This window comes from Aphelocoma coerulescens, chromosome 14, assembly GCF_041296385.1.
Source record: "Aphelocoma coerulescens isolate FSJ_1873_10779 chromosome 14, UR_Acoe_1.0, whole genome shotgun sequence".
NCBI classification, from domain to species: domain Eukaryota; kingdom Metazoa; phylum Chordata; class Aves; order Passeriformes; family Corvidae; genus Aphelocoma; species Aphelocoma coerulescens.
In genome coordinates, this window is record NC_091028.1 from 16,882,033 (window position 1) to 16,901,116 (window position 19,084).

Genomic DNA, 19,084 nt, shown 5'->3' on the forward strand with positions numbered 1-19,084 from the left:
TCTAAAACCGAAATACTTCTTACAAAAGTTCATCTGTAATCATTAGAACAAACCCCTGACTTTCTCCAAAGCAATGCTTTTGTTGAAATACAAAAAAGTCTGTACACTGACCTGGAAGTAAAATGGCGTAAGTACATGGGACAGGTTTGATTCCCTCAGGAACACACAGTGCTGACTGAGGTGCCCTGGGATGCATCCAAGGGCTGACAGACACAGGACCTGCAGGAGACTTGCAGCACTCTGGTGCAGGAGCTGGAAAGCAGCCAGGGCCCTATGTGTCTGTCTGTGGGCAATGAACCCACCCTTTGATGTCTCTTATGTGCAGAAATACTTCCAACCAAAGCCTCAAGAGCAGGCTGAAACCATCAGAAACAGCAGCCCATACTGAATGCAGGGATCCAAGCCAAGCTATTCTGCACTAAGGGCTCAGCAGGCAGTTACTTTTTATTTTTGGAGCACTCCAGCAAGACCACAACCTACTCCTGGGAGCTAACAGGACCTACAACAAACCCATGCAGCTCAAGCACTTTCAGACAGCAGCAGCTCTGTGGTCACACCGGGGCAGTAGGGAGCCATGTACAGCAAAGCAGGATGTAAAATCTCTCTAAATCCAGTGCAGAGAGCTCACCTGATGCCTTTGATTGAACAGCAAGTGAACCTTAAGCAGTGTGACTACAGGGACAGCAAATCATGCACAAACATCCACCTTGACAGCTAAAGCAATCATCTTCTAAATCTAAGCACTGTTTAACAAATGCAGAGATCACGAACTGGGGATTCAGACTAGGCACCATTTAGCCAGCAGAATCAGAGCCCAGAGAATTCTCTCTGCTCATGAAAGAGTAAAGGAAGAATCCATTTAGAGCAATTAAGATGACAAGCTGAGCAGAGAGGGGTTAGGAGTTATTGGATAAGACTTGATCATTGCTTGATTAGGCACAGAGCCCAGCTCTGTAAAGATGTTCAAGAGCTGGCTGTTAACACAGTTTGTGAGCCTGCATGTGTGGGAACAAGGAGACAAGCAAGTCAGACTTCATATTAAATGGTCTTAATCACCAATGCTTGGAGCAGAACCAGCAAACTGATCATGTATAAACCTCAGTAACAACTTGCAAAAAAACTCAAAATGTATCAACAGTGTGCATTCAAAATAAGCTTTATTCTGCTCCCCAGTTAAACCAACTTCATAGGTGGACTGAAAAATGGAAATTATCTGTGGTTTTCATATTCTAGAGAAACAGATGTACCAGGGGCTGTTTTCACAGCACTTTCTTAAAAAAACCCAACAAACTGCCAAAAAACCATCAAACTCATCTATGTATTCTTTTGTCAAGTAAGCTCTCCACATCCCCTGCCACAAAAAAAAAAAATTGTTTAGTCATAATTAGTTTTCCAAGTACAGCCTTCCATAAAATACATTAACACTGGGAATGATCTACTCCATTTAAAAAACAAATGCAGTAATATTTTACAGAGGGAAAAATTATTTTAAAATAATTCTCTACTCATAGACACTCCTCTAGCATAAAGGGGTTTCCAGGTTAAAAAAGCATTTCAAAATTAGTAATAGCTGATACATTCATATAGAAAAATAAAACAAGAAAAAAAACACTAATACCCAAGGCACCTTAGTGAAGAAAGGTTTGTAAAGCAGTAAAACCCATCTATCAAGATGTCAGAACTAGAAACTTAATCAGGTCTGGCCCCCACTATGGGGGGGGAAAAAAAAAAAAAGATGTCTACATGCTATTAGCTCTAGGATCTCCTATGCACTCTAAGCACTAGACATGTCTCAACTTTAAACATGACCTGTTCCAAATAACAAATCATTGCTTACAGAAACATCTTGGCACTACAGAGGCAGGTTTTTGTGCTGCTGCATTCTGGTCAGCAAACATCCCACGAGGAGCTGAGCAGCTTCCCTGCAGAAATACACCTTTCTCCACATAAAAACACTCCTTTAATTTGGGTGACTGCAGCACACAATACCCATGGTAGAAAGCAGAATTTCAGCCAGAACTGGTGGTGAATTAACACAAAAAGCCAAAGCCTGAGGATAGGGAATATTGCTATGTTGTAGGCAGAAGGACAATGGCTTTGGCAGTGTCAAAAGAAGTAACCTTCAAGGAGCTATTTACAGCAGCTGATACAGATTCCCAGTCCTGCACTGCCAGTCAGCATTGCTTTGTCACACTTTGTCACCCACAGAGCCTGCCCACAGGCCACACTGGAAGCCACTGCCAACTGAGACTTCTTGTTCAGCTCTCACCTACCCTGACACTGCTGTCTGCTTGCTCACTGATACTCTCTTTAAAACTAAAGTTTGAGATACACATTTCTTCTCCTTTCCCAAAGCCAGCCAGGCTTTTCATAGCAGCATCTTGACAACACTTTGTGAGGGATGGCTCATGGGTCCTGGAATGTTTGAATGCCGTGTTCCAAACTCCAGACGTTTCACCAACCTGCAAATAAAAATACAAGTCAGTGCACTTGTTCTCACTCTGTGTAACCATACTCAGAGTAACTGCTCACTTCCAGAGCACACTACTCAGCTGAGAAACCAGCAGATGAAAAAACAGCACTCTGAGCACTAGATGAGCCCATTCCTTAACTGGGCTGAGTTTCCAGTGTAACACAGGGCTCCACTTCCCTTTGAGTAATGAACACTATCTTTTACAGGTGTTGGAATTTCAGTTTAGCATTGCAGCAGTAGATAATCAGCTGCATGAATATGTAAATGTATGGCCCCTGAGGCTTTCTTGCAGGAGCTTTCATGAGGCTTCTCCCCAAGCTAGGAGAGCAAGTACAGAGTGGAACATTCCTTCTAAACAACACCACTAGGCACTGGATTACAGGACAAACCAGTACTCACAGCACAAGGGTCTGGATAAATAATTAAGTCCGAAACAAAGTGTACTATAGGCATTTAATTTACACAGAACCTAAAGAATGTGCAGTACAGGATTGGCAGTTATTGCAATTTGCAATAACCTTGCTGATTTTTCTTCATTTGATTAAAAAAAGACAACCAGTTCAAACATTCAGAGAAATTTGTAAGTTGAGTACAGCAACTTCCTGTCAGCTGCTACTTAAAAACACCTCTTAGCAACTATAAAGCATTCTGAGTGGACCTACTATCCACCTTTTTTCCAGTTCTCCCATAAGTGAGAATCTTAACTATGATAAGGGAAGTTTCCCTACATGCTGTAACATTCCTGAGACATCATTTGTACAAGAACAAAAAGCATGAAACAAATTGAACCAATAAGCAAGAACTGTTGTACTTTGTCCCATTTAAACACTGATTTATAATAAAACACATCTTGCACTTGCTTCAAATTTGAGGTATTCAAAACTTGATTTCAGCTAGTCTTCCAATTTCAGCAGCTACTGATTCCAAACTTTAAACTGACCTGAAACATTCAAATCATAATCCTGAGTAATTTCACATACTTTGAAAATAAATCTGTCCCTACCAAAACTAAGACTTAAGTATTAAATACCAGTCCCTAAATTCCAACACCAATGGCTGTCACCAAGACACCAGCAGAGCCTAGCACTCACCCTGTATCACACAGAGGCTGATGAGGACTCAGGCGCGTTTCAAGGACATCTCTGTTCATGTACATGGACACTGAAGGCCTGTTTGGAGACTGGTCATACACAAAGTTTCGGCAAGATGCAAGCTTGGACTCCAAAGCCTGAAGTAAATAGACGAGGGAAGTGTCAAAACCCTTCTCTTTCAGAAGATGGCACTGTGGCACACCAAAATGGCACTAAGTATGTGGGTTTGGGTTTTTTTTTTTTCTTTCTTTAAGAGTGAGTTCTCCAGTAGAGGAACCTGCTAGACCCCAGTGCCACATGAGTTCTAAGTTTGTGAAGAGATGAAGACAGTCATCTCTCTAAAGCTGAATCTCTGTTTCTCTAGGGAGCTGATGCTCTTCACCAGCAGGAACACAAAATCTTCACTTTCCTCAGGGAGATTTTTACATCTTTCCCACAGGCATCAGTTTTTAGATTATTAAATGTTCATTTGAGCTATTTGCTTCCCTAGACATGTACTATCATGGTACACCAGAGGAAATGACCCACATATATTCTGTGCTCCATCACATGCTCCCATTCTAGATCATCTTTATTGAGTTACTTTTTGGCTGTATCAGTTGTGCAGCTCAGCCCATCAAAGAGTCATACAAATGCTTGCAACAACACACCACTGAGGCATAAGGAATGAAACACAAGTAATGGGATAACTTTCCCAGCATGAGCACTACCTTAAATATCAAACTACAGCTTAGCAGGACATTAGGCCTTGCTCAGAAGACTACTGGACTCTTAAGGCAAACTTTACCAGAAGCCTTCTGGACAGCAGGCACCAGCCTGCTAACTTCTCTGCCTTTCATTGGAACAGATCCCTTCTCAATTTACTCATGCTAACTTATTTTTTCTGCACATGCACTTCCAGAAATTCACAGAGGTAGATCTTATCCTGATCTGGATTAGAACTTAGAAAAATAAGCATGGTCCATTTTATTTGGGGGTTGGTCAGAAACATTGGAAGTCCAAACCAGTCCCAAGGCAACGCTTAGCTAACCTGGAGCCAAGAGACTCTTTCCAGTCTGTTTCCCCTGAACAGCAGCACAAGTGGTGCTGGCTGCAGCTTCCAACAGCTCCAGGTTTCCAAGAGCATTGCCTGGCAGGTAATCACTCACCCCCACTTTTCGCAGCAAGTCTCCCACAATATTAAGTGCAGATATTCTTGCAGCTGGTGTGAGAGGGGTTGCACCATAACTGTCCTCAAGACCTGCAGGGCAGATTAAAGAAGGATATGTTACTCAAGAAAAGAAAAGGGAAAAAGAAAAAAATCACCCTACTCTCTTAGAGAAGATGATTCAAGGAACACAATTAAAGATCACACAGGTTTTTAAAACTTTTCCCCTAAATTAGACCAACATCTCTGGGACAATTGTGATCTAATAGTAAAATCCCAACAGCTCATCTTATCCCTCATTACTACCAGACCATTCAAGTCAGTTGGAAATGAACAGACTATGAATAAAGTCAAAAAGATCCCAGTCTATGAATACAGAAGCCATGGTGATTGGATTTAGGTGTATTTACACTACACTATGCACTCAACTCTGTGGCTAAATGAGGAATTAAAAGAAGGGAGCAAACTATAGCAAAAACAAGAGCATCAAATAGTATTTCTGAGCCGGTTCCCTGCCAGTCACCTCTCCTAAATGTCCCAGGGGTGGGTATGCTGATGGGTGTCCGACGCATTGCTGGTGTTGAGGGCACAGATAAGGAGGCCTGAACTGCAGTGTCTGTTCTTTCTGCTTCCAGGGGAGTTCTCATCGGTGTTTTGGGTTTCTCCTGTTTCTGCTGCACTGCAAGCTCTTGTCGTAGATCTGTGAAGGAAGCAACACAAAGCAAGTGTTGGGAGTATGTAGCCACCAAGATAAAAACAGGAGGTAATCTTTCGCTCAAAAGATTTTTCTCCTTATGGAGGTGAGCTAAAGTCACTTATCCTTGTAGAAGATTATTCCAGGCATATCTTCAAAATCCAGATAACTAAAGGCCTTTCTAGGATTGTGGCTGAAGATGTTTTAGCAGTGTTAGTTCAGTTGCTATTATCTGGCTTTCATTTTCAAACCCTTTCATGAGGCTCCTCTTCAGACAGGAATTAACTCCTTTCCAAATGTTACAGGCTGATAAGCAGAGACACATCAAATCTGAGGCTTGGCAATTTGGCACACACCTTGGCTACATTCTGGCTTCCTGCAAGGCTGAGATCCTACCCGTTGTACCCTTTCCTATCCTGGTTGCCACATGAAGGAAACTTGAGCTGAGGCCAGGTGGAAGCCACATCATTATCTAGCCAAGGGACAGATCACTTCTGTCCCACAGCCTGGCTGTAGCTTATGGATATCATTCAAGGGCACAGAATCCAAGACCTGAAAATAGAAGCTCATCCAGCTCCAGGGTCTCTCTTCTCACCCAGCCTTACTGAGAGATAGCAAAAAGCCAGTGCATTCCAAGGCAACCAGAAGTCAATCACAGCCTTCCTGTTTTACATCCCCATGAGTGCTTCACTGACTCCACTTTCCACAGGCCAGGAAACAACAAAGTTAATGTGTATTAAAGCTGACCTTCATGGGTTACAGGAAGCCACACCAGCATGTGCTCCAGCTGGACTGGCTCCTCTCAACTCCCTAAAGCCCTGATAAGGAGAAGGTTGGAACAGACTTTTGTTTCTGTGAGTGCTCTGGAACAAGGTCAGGAGTTCAAGGAATGGGGCAGAACAGTCTTAAGTTTCCTTACTTGTTTCTACATTTCAGATAGCAGTTTTTAAAGAAGCAAACTTAAAAGCCCAGCTCTAAGGCATATGGACAGGACTGAACAGCTACAAGGCAGCAGGAGAGAAAGGAAAAGATACAAATAACTTCTGTCTAACCTCTGGCTTCATCTTTCAGGCGCTGCACAGACTCCAGAAGGTTTTCCTTCTCATCCAACTCACTCTCCAGAAAAGCATTTCTTTCAATAGCCTGGTTTAAACGCTGTTCAAAATCCTCCAGAGACATTATAGTGGCTCTGAAAAAGAGTGCATTAGATATCACTACCAAATCGCTCAAGCACATCGAGGACTCCCTCTCTCACAAGAAAATGGATACTGTTGCATTTTTGTTTGGTTTACTTTGTTTTATTATTATTTTTTAATTTAGCTTGTAAGATATGAAAGAGTACGGTCAGGGGAGTGGAAGCAGTAAAAAAAAATTTATCACATTGCCCATCTGCAACCAATCTCTTCAACACTATCATCACACAAGTGATAGTTCAGAATGGCAGTGCTAACGAGTACAGTATTACAAACAGCTCAGTGATACCACGCTCACAGGACAGAATAAAGGTGGAAAAAAAAACCTCAAAAAAAGGAGATCACCTTTTTGCTCTTTCCAAGTCATCGTTTTCTTGCTCAAGTTCTCGAATGTATTTCTGAAGCTGCTCTTTAATAGCTCTTGTCTGTGCCAAGTCATCTTCCAGTGCAGAGATTTGCCTGTATCCTTCTGAATGCTGCATTTCGATCTTTTCCTACTCAAAGGCAAATCAAAGAGCACATCAGGTACTTAGCAACAGATGTTCTCTTTCTGCAGCATTGTCTGAGCCCCTTGAAAGGCAGAGACAGATGCTCTGAAGTTTTCTGAGAAACATCACTTTACATACAGTAAAATGCCAACAAATTCTATTGCTCACATAATTCTGGGCTGCCAGCAGACAAGAGCTCTTCCTGTCACCCCTTATCAAACAAAAGTGGTGGGGAACAGCTCCCAACACTCACAGCACAGGGCAATTCCTTGCCTCTCCCAGACAGCCTGACTCAGCACAGTTTCTTAGCAATACACAAAGCAGGACACAAGAGAAGCCACTTATTTTCAAACCTAGTATGAAGTCACGCAGTATTTAGGAGCCAAAGTAACAAGATAAAAAAAAAAAACAAAAACAAAACCCCAACTGTGACACTGTTACATACTGCTGTGGAATCAGCAAGATCCTGCACTGCTCATGTGGTTTTATTAGCCCATAGCAGGTTCAGAATTCTAGATCACAGAACATTTCAGGCACAATTATACTCTGGATGTGAACCTAAACCAAACTCTGTCTCCCTCTACACCATGTATACAAGCATACATTTAAGAAAGGCACAGGCAGGGAGGAAGACTTAGCTTCCACATCAGATCTCTCTCTCCTGCACTACCTTTTTTCCACAGCATGTGACAGGGAAAGCTTCACAGCACACTATTATAGTGCTTTATACTCAAACACCTTGCTACCAGACCACTTCAACATGCCAGACATTTTTTAGAAACTCCAAGATTGCTGTGTAAGCAGCATTCCTGAAGTGCTCTCCAGATAGAATTCAAGTACAAAACACTTGAAGTCACTGGAAACAAATCCATGCACTGGAATTTGAAAACCATGGCAAGTAGTCTAGTGTGAATGTGAAAACAGCTATTTTAGCACATGAAGTGCATAGACAGGAGGAGGGAAAGAGATATCCATCCTGAACTAAGAAATCCTTATTTGATTCCAGTGTGGTGACACTGCTGTAATTCCAAATATCTGAAACACAGTTAAGAGCCTCTAAGCTCCAAGAGGCAGATTACTTTCTACTAGTTTCTCAGGACTCTCTAAACTAACCCTCCAAAGCACTATTCCCATCAGTTTTTAGGTAGTGTGAGCTCTGATTTCGGAGGGGCAGCAAGCACACACACTGGGCTGGTAAGCTCAGAGCCACAAGCTGTGTGGGCATGGCAAAGTTCACTGGTGTTGACCTAGATGCAGATCCCAACCCCTGATGGGCTCAGTTAACACTGCTGCTCAATAGCTTCATGAGATTAATGCTTTGCTCTTGAATTGATTCAGATAAAAGACCAGAACTGCAAGATCTGAGTCTTTGTTTTTAGCCAATTGTAATAAACTATCAGCTGATCTGGCCCTCAATGGTGGCTCTGTTCCTTCACTGCAGGCTGTTACTGCAGTTTTCAGGCTGCATGAATAGCCAATTGTTGAATGGTTTATTTCAAGCAGAATATATATTATGAGAGTTATCTACTGTGAAGAATAATTTCAGATTTTCTAAAATATGGCTACCCTCCACTTTTTGATGCTCTGTATTGCTTCCCGCTATTTTTATTCTTCACTGTTTTGGCTGGTTCACTGTCCCTTCCTCTCATCCCAGCTAGAGAAAGAAAATAGTCTACATACTCCTCAATTAAATGAACTATGGGTTTTATCTTTATCAAACTTTTGTCTTCTCCCCAAACCCATCAGCTTCCATAGGTTTATGTGGCTACATGGAACAGCAGACCAATAATCCATACACCATGCACAACATTTAATATTTCTAAGGTGCTACAACAAGAACAACAAGGATTAATGCAACATAAATACAATTAAACAAGTCTTGGAGGTCTTGCTATCAAAAAGCAGGAAGTGGAGGGAATGGCTAAGTTGGTGCTAGAGGGACAGGACATCTACCTGGAACAGAAGAGTACGTCCTTAAGACAGTAATTTGGACAACAGTTTAAACAAAAGGCATTGCAAACCTGGATTATCTGGTGATTAATCACTTACACAAATACCTACACTCTCATTAGCTCATTATTGCATCCAATTGAGTAGAAGAAGTGTAATTATATTAATCTCTGCTTCCACAGAGATTGACCTACAAAACATGGTGTAGTATTTCTTGGGTGACTGTAATTCATCTGTAAGCAAAAGGCCTAAAATAAAACTTTAAAAAGCGACACCAATTTCAGCGACAATTTTTTTCCAAACTTAAGAGAATTTACCAGTATTTCCTAAACTTGTCAGTCAGCACAGGGGACTAGTAGCATCTTTGATGAGACTGAAATGAGGCACTCATACTCTATATAGCTTCACTGTTTCTTAAGCCACTGTGTTAAGAAGCCCCATCTCAGTAAGTTCATATCCTTTCTATTTTATAATTCTGGAAGTTAATGCCTTTCTGCTGGTGCTTAGTTTCACAGAATGCAAACCATGTGCAAAGAGGATAACTCATTTTTCCCTAAGGACAGATAGATTCAATAACAAAACCAGGACTGAAACTGTTTTGACTCTCAATTCTATGTGTTACCCACCAGCTGCTGCTTCCCAGCTGATCTGAAATGTCAGATAATAAATACACAACTATGTAAAAAGGGTTTAAAACTGCATTTCCTTACATAATGCAAAAACACAGCTGCAGTGTTTGTACTTTGATTGTTCTGCAGCATTATCTGTGACTGCATGATGCAGACAGTAAGAAAGCTATGAACACCAGCACTAAATAGATGGAAGAAGGAATAGAACAGCAGCTCTCTTGCATTCACACTTAGTCTCCACTCTACTGTAGACAATTTTCTCCCATCTGAAATCTATCCTGACACACAGCCACAACCTGTGAACAGGGGTCCAGGAACACTACCAAGGAACACAGAATCCTCAAAGTAGACAACAGGTTGGCATTTCTTTATTTTTCAAGACCCTCCTTTCTGCAGTCTTCTGCTCAACTTCCTTGTAATGCTGAGTATGACACCACAGGGCAAAGAGTCTGCAAACACCTGTCCCGTTCACCTCTGTGCTGAGGATGTGTACACAATGAGCATTGCCAGCTCTTACCTTCACTGACTCCAGCTCCATCCGCAGATGGTTGTTTTCTGACAGAAGGTCTCTGTTCCTGGACTCTGTTTGTTGCAGCTGAGTCTCCAGTTCGGCTTCATACTCTCGGCTCCCTTCTTGGAATTCACGCAATTCCTCCTGTGTATTCTCAGCACTAGAGAGAAATTCCAGCAACAGAGCTCACCATAGTGAGCAAAGAAAAAAACATCTCTTGTACACTCAAGGTAAAAAAAAAACACTGCTCTTGAACATAGAAAGCTATATGCCCTTCTCCAACATATGTATTCAATAGGAAGAGAGAACCATATGCAAATGTTTCTCTGCCACGCATGGGAAGTCACCCCATAGCAAACTGGTAGATAAAAAAAATTCAAATAAACAGAAAAACCCCGGAGTCTGTCTTCACACTATAGGTGTTGAGGATCTGTGGCATCTTTTTAGTTTGTCAATTGTCCATTGCCATCACACATTTATTCCATTATTCAGTTCTATTATTTATTTGGAAATACAAACGAAGACATTACTGATTAGCAATAAAAAGTGAGAAACAGAGAGAAAGATGAAAGGAGGTGTTTTATACTCTTGAACAATTCTATTGAATCAATCCTCCAGCAAGCTAAACAAGCAGCAATGAAGGGTCTGTGTCTTTGCATGCAGTGTTATGCACCTTGTCCAACAACTTGGAGGAATGAAGTCACTGCCTTACCACTGCTTGTACTTCATAGCCAACTCCTTCCAGTATCTGGTTTCTTCTTCCACTGAGCTGAAGTGTCGTCCTTCTGAGTCTTCCATAGTGAGTCCTCAAAGCCTAAAACTCCTGTTTCATATTCCCCCCTGAAAAATTAAAGGGTCAAGCATAAGAACTAAGGCAGTGAGCAGCCTCAGTCCTCCTTGCTGCAGAGCAGAACACCCATCCTCCCACACAGTCACTGCTCGCCTGGAGACCAAACTAAAGACCAGCCTTGACAGACCATAAATGCGAAAGAATTCCTGCTAAGTCACTTTGACCCAGTTCTTCTAAAGATGCTGCAGGCTTACACCACCTTCCCAGATGTGAGCACCTTCAGCACCTCTGATTACACAAAACCCCAAACCTGAGCTGCAGCTGTGCCAATGCACAGAGAACACAAGGGAAAGAAGACATCTCAGCCACAACTTCAGCTCCAAACACACTGCAATTCAACAACCTTAAAGACACTTACCATGAAATTAAAGAGAAACTTCAAAGAGACACAGATTAGGTACTCAAGATACTGATTTCCTGAGTTAACATTTCCAGGAACACGTAAGCTTTTTATGAACATAACTGCCGGACATGAGAAAAATTTCTTCCTAGGTCAACACAGACAAAGCTACCCAACTTCAAATCTGAAATACCAAAATCTGTGTATGGCTACAATATATCTGGATACCTCAGAGAGTCATGGGAGAAGGGAGGGTAAAAGCTCCCCAGAGATTTTAGCAGGATACCACTGGCTGGGTTAGGTATGCAGGTAAGATTGCAGCAATCCAGACCATCCAGCTGCCCCTGTGCCAGCACAAACCCAGTCACAAGACATAGTCCCAAATGGGAATGACACATGAAAGAGCCACAAGGGAATCAAGAACCTTAAGTTGGTCACTCCCACTTGAGGACTTAAGTATCTAAACACCACAATTAAATAAATGCCCTGTGATGTGTATGACACACTCTATTAACCACTCCGTACCAAATATTTCATATGAGTTAGTCTTGACAATGGAGAAACATCAAACCTACTGTTCTGCATAATCTGCCCATGTCCAGCACTGGGTGAGGCAAAGATTCCACTCAGACATTACCAACTTTACAGAAACCAAATAAGATCAAGAAGAGCAAATAGAGATGGAATTGAACAATTCATGACAGTGGCAGTTGTCAGAAAACAGTATCACTGAAATCTAATGACTGAAGAAACACAGTTCTACCAAGTTTCAACTGCAGTTCTGCTGAGCAAAATATTGCCTAGAGGTAATTCTGATGAACCAAGAAGGGATAGCTGAAGCCTTCAAAGATCATTTAGATGTCAGCCCTGTCTTCTACTCTTATTTATGATACTCATAAAATGCAGGAGTAGACCCTCTGAGCAGCATGTCTCAGCTAAAGAAAATGTGCATACACTGCACATCTATTGAACTCTATGGAAGAAAATATCTTCAACCTGTGTCGAGATTTTCCTCTCCAAAAAATCATCTGGTGCAAATAGGATTGATTAACAGCCACTTATTTCATAACTCTACTGAGACAAACTCAAGTATTCTTACCTCTACTACAGACAAAAGTACTCAAAAGTAGTCTGGCAATCTGAAGCCAAATTCTTACATACCCAAGCAATACCACAAACCCCAAATCCTTTTCACAGCCCAAGTAATTGTCAGATTATTGAGCAAGGAGTAAGCAGCGTCATAGCTAAGTGGGGCTGTGCCCGCATACCTCAGTGCACAGTATCAGCTACACACGTACAGAAATTACACTGTTATTTAAAAGGTGAGGAGAAAAGTTACTAAGTCTTAGTTTTTACAATTGAGTTTGACACAAAATGTTCATTAGACAAAGCTAGAAGTGTTCCTTCTAAAAAATAAAGGCATTGTATAATGTACTGACACATTTCCAGCAGAAAGTCTCAAGGCTGAAGTATGCATCGGGCAAAAAAAGAGAGGAAAAGGAGTGTGAGTAAGGAGGAGTGATCTTCCAAATAGTATTCTTACCCATTAAAAAGAAAATCATGACCAAGCAGAATTAACATCCTTGACTTAGGATACTTTATGTCACATCTACTCTGTTATTTTTAAGTGAACTGAAAGTGTCTTTGATGTTAATAAGCACGTCCTGCTCAAGGCACTGTTTATACACACACCAATCTGTGCAGCACACTTGTGAAGAAAAAAATCGAAAAAGGATTTTTTCTGACACAAGCATTATAATAAATCCAATATCTGTGTTTAGACAGTCAACAAAAATAATTCATGAAAGATAAAGATGACCTGCAAGACATCTTGCTCCGAAAGGCTTTCAAACCACCCTCTGTAACCAAAAGACAGCTTCCACCAGCCCCAAAATTTTGAATATGATCCTATCTAGCTCTTGTGTTTTTCTACTGCACTTTGGAAGAACTAAAAGACTGTAGTAAGTGGCATTTTTTAAGATTGTAGGGCCTCACAGAGAAGAACTTTCCTTAACTGATTCATACGATCCATAAGACTTTCAGAGAACCCTGCGAACGCTCACAGCAGCACAAAGGTGCTGTACCTTCACTTCCAGGTATGTCCTTGTGAATGTGAGATTATGGATCCACTGAGGATATCATCCATTAAGAGCTTGCTCTGCTTCAAGGTTACCATTACTACATAGTACTTATAATTTAAAATTAATTGTTCAACTGCAAATACATGGAAGGACTGTGGACCTGTACTTACTCCAGAGATGTGGCTACTGTTCAGTGGCACAGGCACTTTTTTGCTGCAACATAAAAGGAAGACCTATTAGTTTCCTTCCCTGCACTACATCTTAGCTCACAGGGATTTTCTAACTAATCAAAGATGAAAAATACAAACTTAAACTGAAAAAAAAAATTCCAAGTTTGAGACAAGGTATTAAAGCTTTTCTAAACTTTTTTTCTGAAATTTGTCTAAGAAGAGTGCAAAAAAAAACCACGTACATCTTGTTAAACTGCCTGTAGAAAGGGTAGAGCTACGACTGGTTTACCCCTGCTGCCTTCTCCCCATGATTTTTAACAACTTGGAGACAATATGCAAAATGCCTGAATAGAAATTAATTAGGAACTCCTCATTGTCTGGGCACACCACAAAAGTGGGGGGAGCAAGGGGGGTGAAGGAGGTTTTAGAAATGCTTTGTTATACACTGGAAAAGGTAGAAAAAACAAGGAGAGAAATCAGTATGTAACAGGCACACACCGGCTGCATCTTGCTTGTTTCCACACACATGAAGCCAGAAGAGACATCTGGCCAGACTTCTGCGTGCAGGCAGCACAAACGCTGGTCACAGGCATTACAAACTATATCATTCAGGAAGTGGAAGTGATCATGGGTGGGGACTGGAATTTTGCAATGAGAACATCACAGGATAACTATTGCGGGAAACAATTTCATACCAGTGAGAGCAGAATTGCAAAATTCCTAAGGAAAAAAACAAGTATCGAGAAAAGCCACACACAAAATTACTGAAGGAACTTCAGTTTGGAAATCAGAGTCGGAGGGCCTCAATTTAGATTGTTTCAGTCCTAGAACAAAAGATTCAAAACAACCCTGATACTGAACTTTTTTCTTCACAAAAGAACATTTAGCTTGGTGAACAGTGCTAGCCTACCTTTGTAGCAATGCCTAATGGTCCAAGTCAAAGAAATTCATATTGTAATAAAAAAGTAAAACAGTACCACAAATACTACTGAATTATCCATGACAGAGATGATGAAGCTCCAATTAGACATTTTTTTTCCTAAATGTAAACCAAAACAAACCACCTCTTTGCTCCTGAAAAGTAATTTTCCCATCATATGGAAATTAGATTTGCTTAAAATATTCCCCTTGAAAGGGTCTTCCTGTAATACATGGGCCTGTTTTGTTTTGTTTAAGCAGTACAAAAGAAAATCGCCACAAAAGAGAAAGAAAAGGGAGAGGTCACGGGAGCGTCAGGATTACTACAAAATCCCACAGCCAGCACTGAAAAGAGTTATCAGCTTCTCCGGGGCTTCTCTACCAAAAGGCAGAATTCAGCAAAACCCTCCTCTTCCTAGTAACCAGTCCAGCTCCGACACTGGCAACTTTCTAGTGACTCCTAAGGAAACTCCGCACTTTTCCCCGCTGAAACGCCTGACCTTGATGGTTTCAGCTGCAAGCCAAGGGGTCAGCAAGGCAGCGCTCCCGGATCCCATTCCCATGCGAGGCACGAAGCCGGGCGGGAGCTAAACCAGTGGGCACGGCTCCCACGCTCCGCTCCCCACCCCACCAGCACCCGCACGAGCAACTCCAGAAGCAGAAGGAGGTTCAGGTCCGCGCAAGGCCGCAGCCGGGCAGGGTCCCGTGTCCCCGGTCCCGGGCCCCGCTCCCCCGGGCCGTGCTGGGCTCTCACCGCGCTCCCGCCGCGCCCGCACCGCCGCTCCCGGCCCGGCCGGCGCCGCCGCCCCATTGGCTGCCGATCACGTGGTGCGGGCCGCTCCGCCAATCAGCGCCGCCGGGACGCGCGTCGGAAACTTTGGTGACTTTCAAACGGCGCCGGGGGCGGCGGCCGCGGCCGTTCCCGACTCCAATCCCCATCCCGGCCCTATTCCCATTCCTGTTCCCGGCCCCCGTCAGCCTCCCTAAAACACCTCCGTCCACGTTCAATGACCTACAGTCACATGCACAAGGTTCCCCATCTTCTGAGGTGCTAAGGGTGTAAACCAGTACGTGCCGTAATTTTAAAGGCGTGATTGCCTTTAAAATGGTCTTACAGAGGAAAAACTTTACATTAATTCTGTTTACTCAATTCAAAAGACCTCTGCTGCAAAAGCAAGCAGCGAGACAGCGCCCGTAACTATTTTTAATGCCAGCCCAACATCTTTAGACCAAAGTGCCCTTTTCCCAACCAAGGACAGGTTTCTGTGTCGCAGTCTATGAAATATTGGACGCTTCCACTCATCTCTATCTCAGCATGATGTCATCACTCCAGAAAACGAGCGGCTGGCATCCGCAGGGGAATCGAGCTCCCGCAGACAATGGGGCTCCCTGCAGCCCATAAATTCCTTGCCGTGTGCCCTGTCAGGCAGGATCGATAGGAAGGGAACCGAGCTATGCAGAGGCTTTCTCAAGCGCCTCAGGTGTGTTCCTACCAACTGTGTACACAAACACTTGCTCATTAGTGGTGCCTGGCATTTGTTTCCGGAGCCAAAACAAAAGCACAAATTACCACACGTGTATCACAGCAGCCCGGACAGGCAGGGCCATGTGTCACCGAGTACTGCCTCCCACCCGGCAGCGATTCCCAAAGGGCTGCTGATGGGCACCCACGCGCAGGAGCCCCGGTCCCAGTTTCATTTACCTCTGTGATGAAACACCAGGCCTGGAGCACACAGTCTGATTCTGAAAAAAGTTGTCTAAACTGGAAATACGCCTCTCCCAAAGGCTTTGTAGAATAAGGCTGGGACTGTAACTAAGACAATGGATGCTTTTCCATAAATATTACACTAGAAGGAATCTGTCCATAACTAAGATAACTTTAACTGAAAGGACGAGCAAAACTGTTCTACTTTCTGGTGAGGCATTCAGCAAAATAACTATATTTTCAGGTCAGATGCTCAGCAGAAGTAAATGGAGACAAACTATCATACAACTATGAAGAGAAAACTAAATAAGGTATTTTAAAAATTGGGTTAATAGCATTTGCAGTTCTGTCATTACTCAAGAATGTTTTTATTATCGGATAAGTTGCAGAAAAGAAACCACATACTCTTGTAGCATGTTCCCAGTAATTAAAAAAATTATACATCGCTCACAAGTTTGGGACAAAGGATGTTTTAGTCCAACATTTCAAGCAAATTTTTGAGGATAGTATGACTACACAGAACATGTCACAGGTACACCCAAGTATTTTTAAAATTTCTCATATTGAAATACTTGTAAAACAGCAAAAATTCTGAGATTTCAGAGGAAGCTGTTAGCCTCTTGTCTAATTCTGAAAGAGTGAAACAGCACCCTAACAAATGCCAGGGGTTCAGAGGCACTACCAGAAACACTACTGTACACAAGCAATAAATATTCTTAAAAAATGGTTACTGTAATCACTGTGACTGCCTTGTTTGCAAGAAGAACGAGAACACTTGTCTATTTCAAAATTAGCAGAGGAGGAGAAATTATTTTATGCATTTATTTTTAGTTTGCTGATTAATAATTAATAACTGGCAGATCTTTGTGGTGCTAGGATTCATGTGCTGGTTATTTTAATGAGAAGGCCACACTGATTCTTCCATGAAAGCTAAGTGGACGAAAATTTATCCACTGTAAGTTCTGGTAAGGTTGTAATACCTTATCTTTTGGCAATAAGTTTCTGTTGGGAAAAAAATATTTGCTTTTCTTAGAGAATTAAATAACTCATCACACCACCCACTCTATGGATGGAACAGAAACTGCTTACCAATTGTCATTACAAACTATTGAACTGCTTTTTAAATTTTTTTCAAATGGATTACTGACACCAATAGCAAGATGTGACAAACGTGTTAGAATGTCATATGGAAATATTGCTATCACTGAAAAGCAAGTATTTGGCATTAATAAAACATTTTTTCTGTCTCTTCAAAGATGTTATATAATTCTCTGCAGTCTGTATATATAGAATCAGATTTGCACATGCTTTAGCAAGAAATAGATTCTCACTACTTTCAAAACCTTCTGATATCTTGAACTGACACATTTTTTATGAAACTGCCAAATGCTCACTAATAGACCTGGTTTATTAAGCAGAGCAGAACACAGCAGCTCCCTTGGCCTTGGCACACAGCAGTGACACCCCCGGTGACCCTGGCAAGCCTGGCTGTGGCTCTGAGCATTCTCACCAGGGTTTCTCCTTGCTGCTGGCTGCAGCCTCTTAGGCAAAGGTGCAAGTAAATTCCAGCTTAGGCTAATGCCACAATTATGATCAAAAGATACTCAGGCAACAAAAAGAGATCCCCACCCTGTGCTGTCACTAACCTCTCTCCTTGAGGGGCTCAGCCACGACCTGAGCAACAAGCCCAGCCTGGATAACATGGATTGGCTGCATGACTTTGGCCCAGCCTTCCAAGAGACCTGTTAAACCCTGAGACAGAGCTATGACTGTAGAAAGGCAAGAACAGGAAAATTAGAATTAAAGGTAGGGTTGTTGAGAAAAGGACTATTAGCAGCACGAGGATTCAAGAGGAAAAATATCAATGTGGAAAGTTATACAGTCCTAAAGTGAGCGAACCCCAGTTTTCTCTAGTGAGTTGCCAGTGTCACCACATCAACAGACCCAGTGAATGATGAGTGGATGCCCACAGCTTTCTTGATGCTTCTTTGGCCAGCAGACTTCACGTGTTTTGTCTCAGGGGTGGGGACGCACTAATGCCTAATCCAGTGGGTTCTTAGAAGGTTGTTCTTTTTTTGTTAGCCAGTAATTGCTTTATATTTTCAAGCTGTGTACATCTTACTTGGGGAATAGCTAATGATGCCCAAGGCATCCAGAGAAAGTACAGAGAGGTCAGACACGTCCGTTAAAATAAGCAAACAGAAGATTTCTGAACTGTATTGACATTTAACTGCTGTCCTTGGGCTTGGGACTGTAAACTGCCTTCAAGGCAAGAGGCTCCCAAAAACACTTAAAAGTGCATGTCCCTGACAATCTACCCAGACTTTTTTGTGTGTGAATTAAGTTCTAAGTGAAACCTTAAATTCTGTGCATGGTGTTCAGAATTGTTACTTGTAAGAGCCCAATTCAGCATCCTGGTAATTTCCTTATTGCCTGACACATGTTTGAGCCATAACCACACCTGGTAAGTACCTGCTGGGTGGCCAGGCCACTCCACGGGATTTCCTGGAGACCCCTTTTCTTATCCCATTGTTCTTTCATCCAGTGTGCAAGAACCAAGCAACACTGAGTCAAAATACTCGACTTTGTTACCGTTCTACAGAACAGGGTGTCAGGCATCTAACACAGGTGGTGCACCTTCGAGGAAACCAGCAGTCTTTTATAGAAAATGGTAACAAAGAAAGAATGATACAGAAACAGGGGATTGGTCACTGTCCTGGTTTCAGCTGGGATAGAGTTAATTTCTTCTCAGTAGCTGGTACAGTGCTGTGTTTTGGATTCCGAATGCAAATGGTGCTGATAACACACTGACGTTTTGGGTTTTGCCATGTCATTTTTATCTTA

General features: G+C 42.3%; 1 protein-coding gene across 2 annotated transcripts; it reads right to left on the bottom strand.

Moving 5' to 3' along the window:
* Nucleotides 1–24: 24 nt before the first annotated feature.
* On the bottom strand, nucleotides 25–15,309 carry NDE1 (nudE neurodevelopment protein 1). Of its 2 annotated transcripts, none has more exons than XM_069030154.1 (9): nucleotides 15,290–15,309; nucleotides 10,889–11,016; nucleotides 10,183–10,336; nucleotides 6,944–7,092; nucleotides 6,458–6,594; nucleotides 5,235–5,411; nucleotides 4,713–4,804; nucleotides 3,565–3,701; nucleotides 25–2,462 (listed from the first exon to the last, which is right to left on the bottom strand). In XM_069030154.1, exons 2-9 carry the CDS (start codon nucleotides 10,972–10,974, stop codon nucleotides 2,369–2,371), a joined length of 1,026 nt encoding a protein of 341 aa, XP_068886255.1. In that variant the 5' UTR covers nucleotides 10,975–11,016; nucleotides 15,290–15,309; the 3' UTR covers nucleotides 25–2,368. The 2 variants fall into 2 exon arrangements, with proteins under 2 accessions (XP_068886255.1, XP_068886254.1); XM_069030153.1 differs by lacking the exon at nucleotides 15,290–15,309 and adding an exon at nucleotides 15,036–15,283.
* Nucleotides 15,310–19,084: the final 3,775 nt, after the last annotated feature.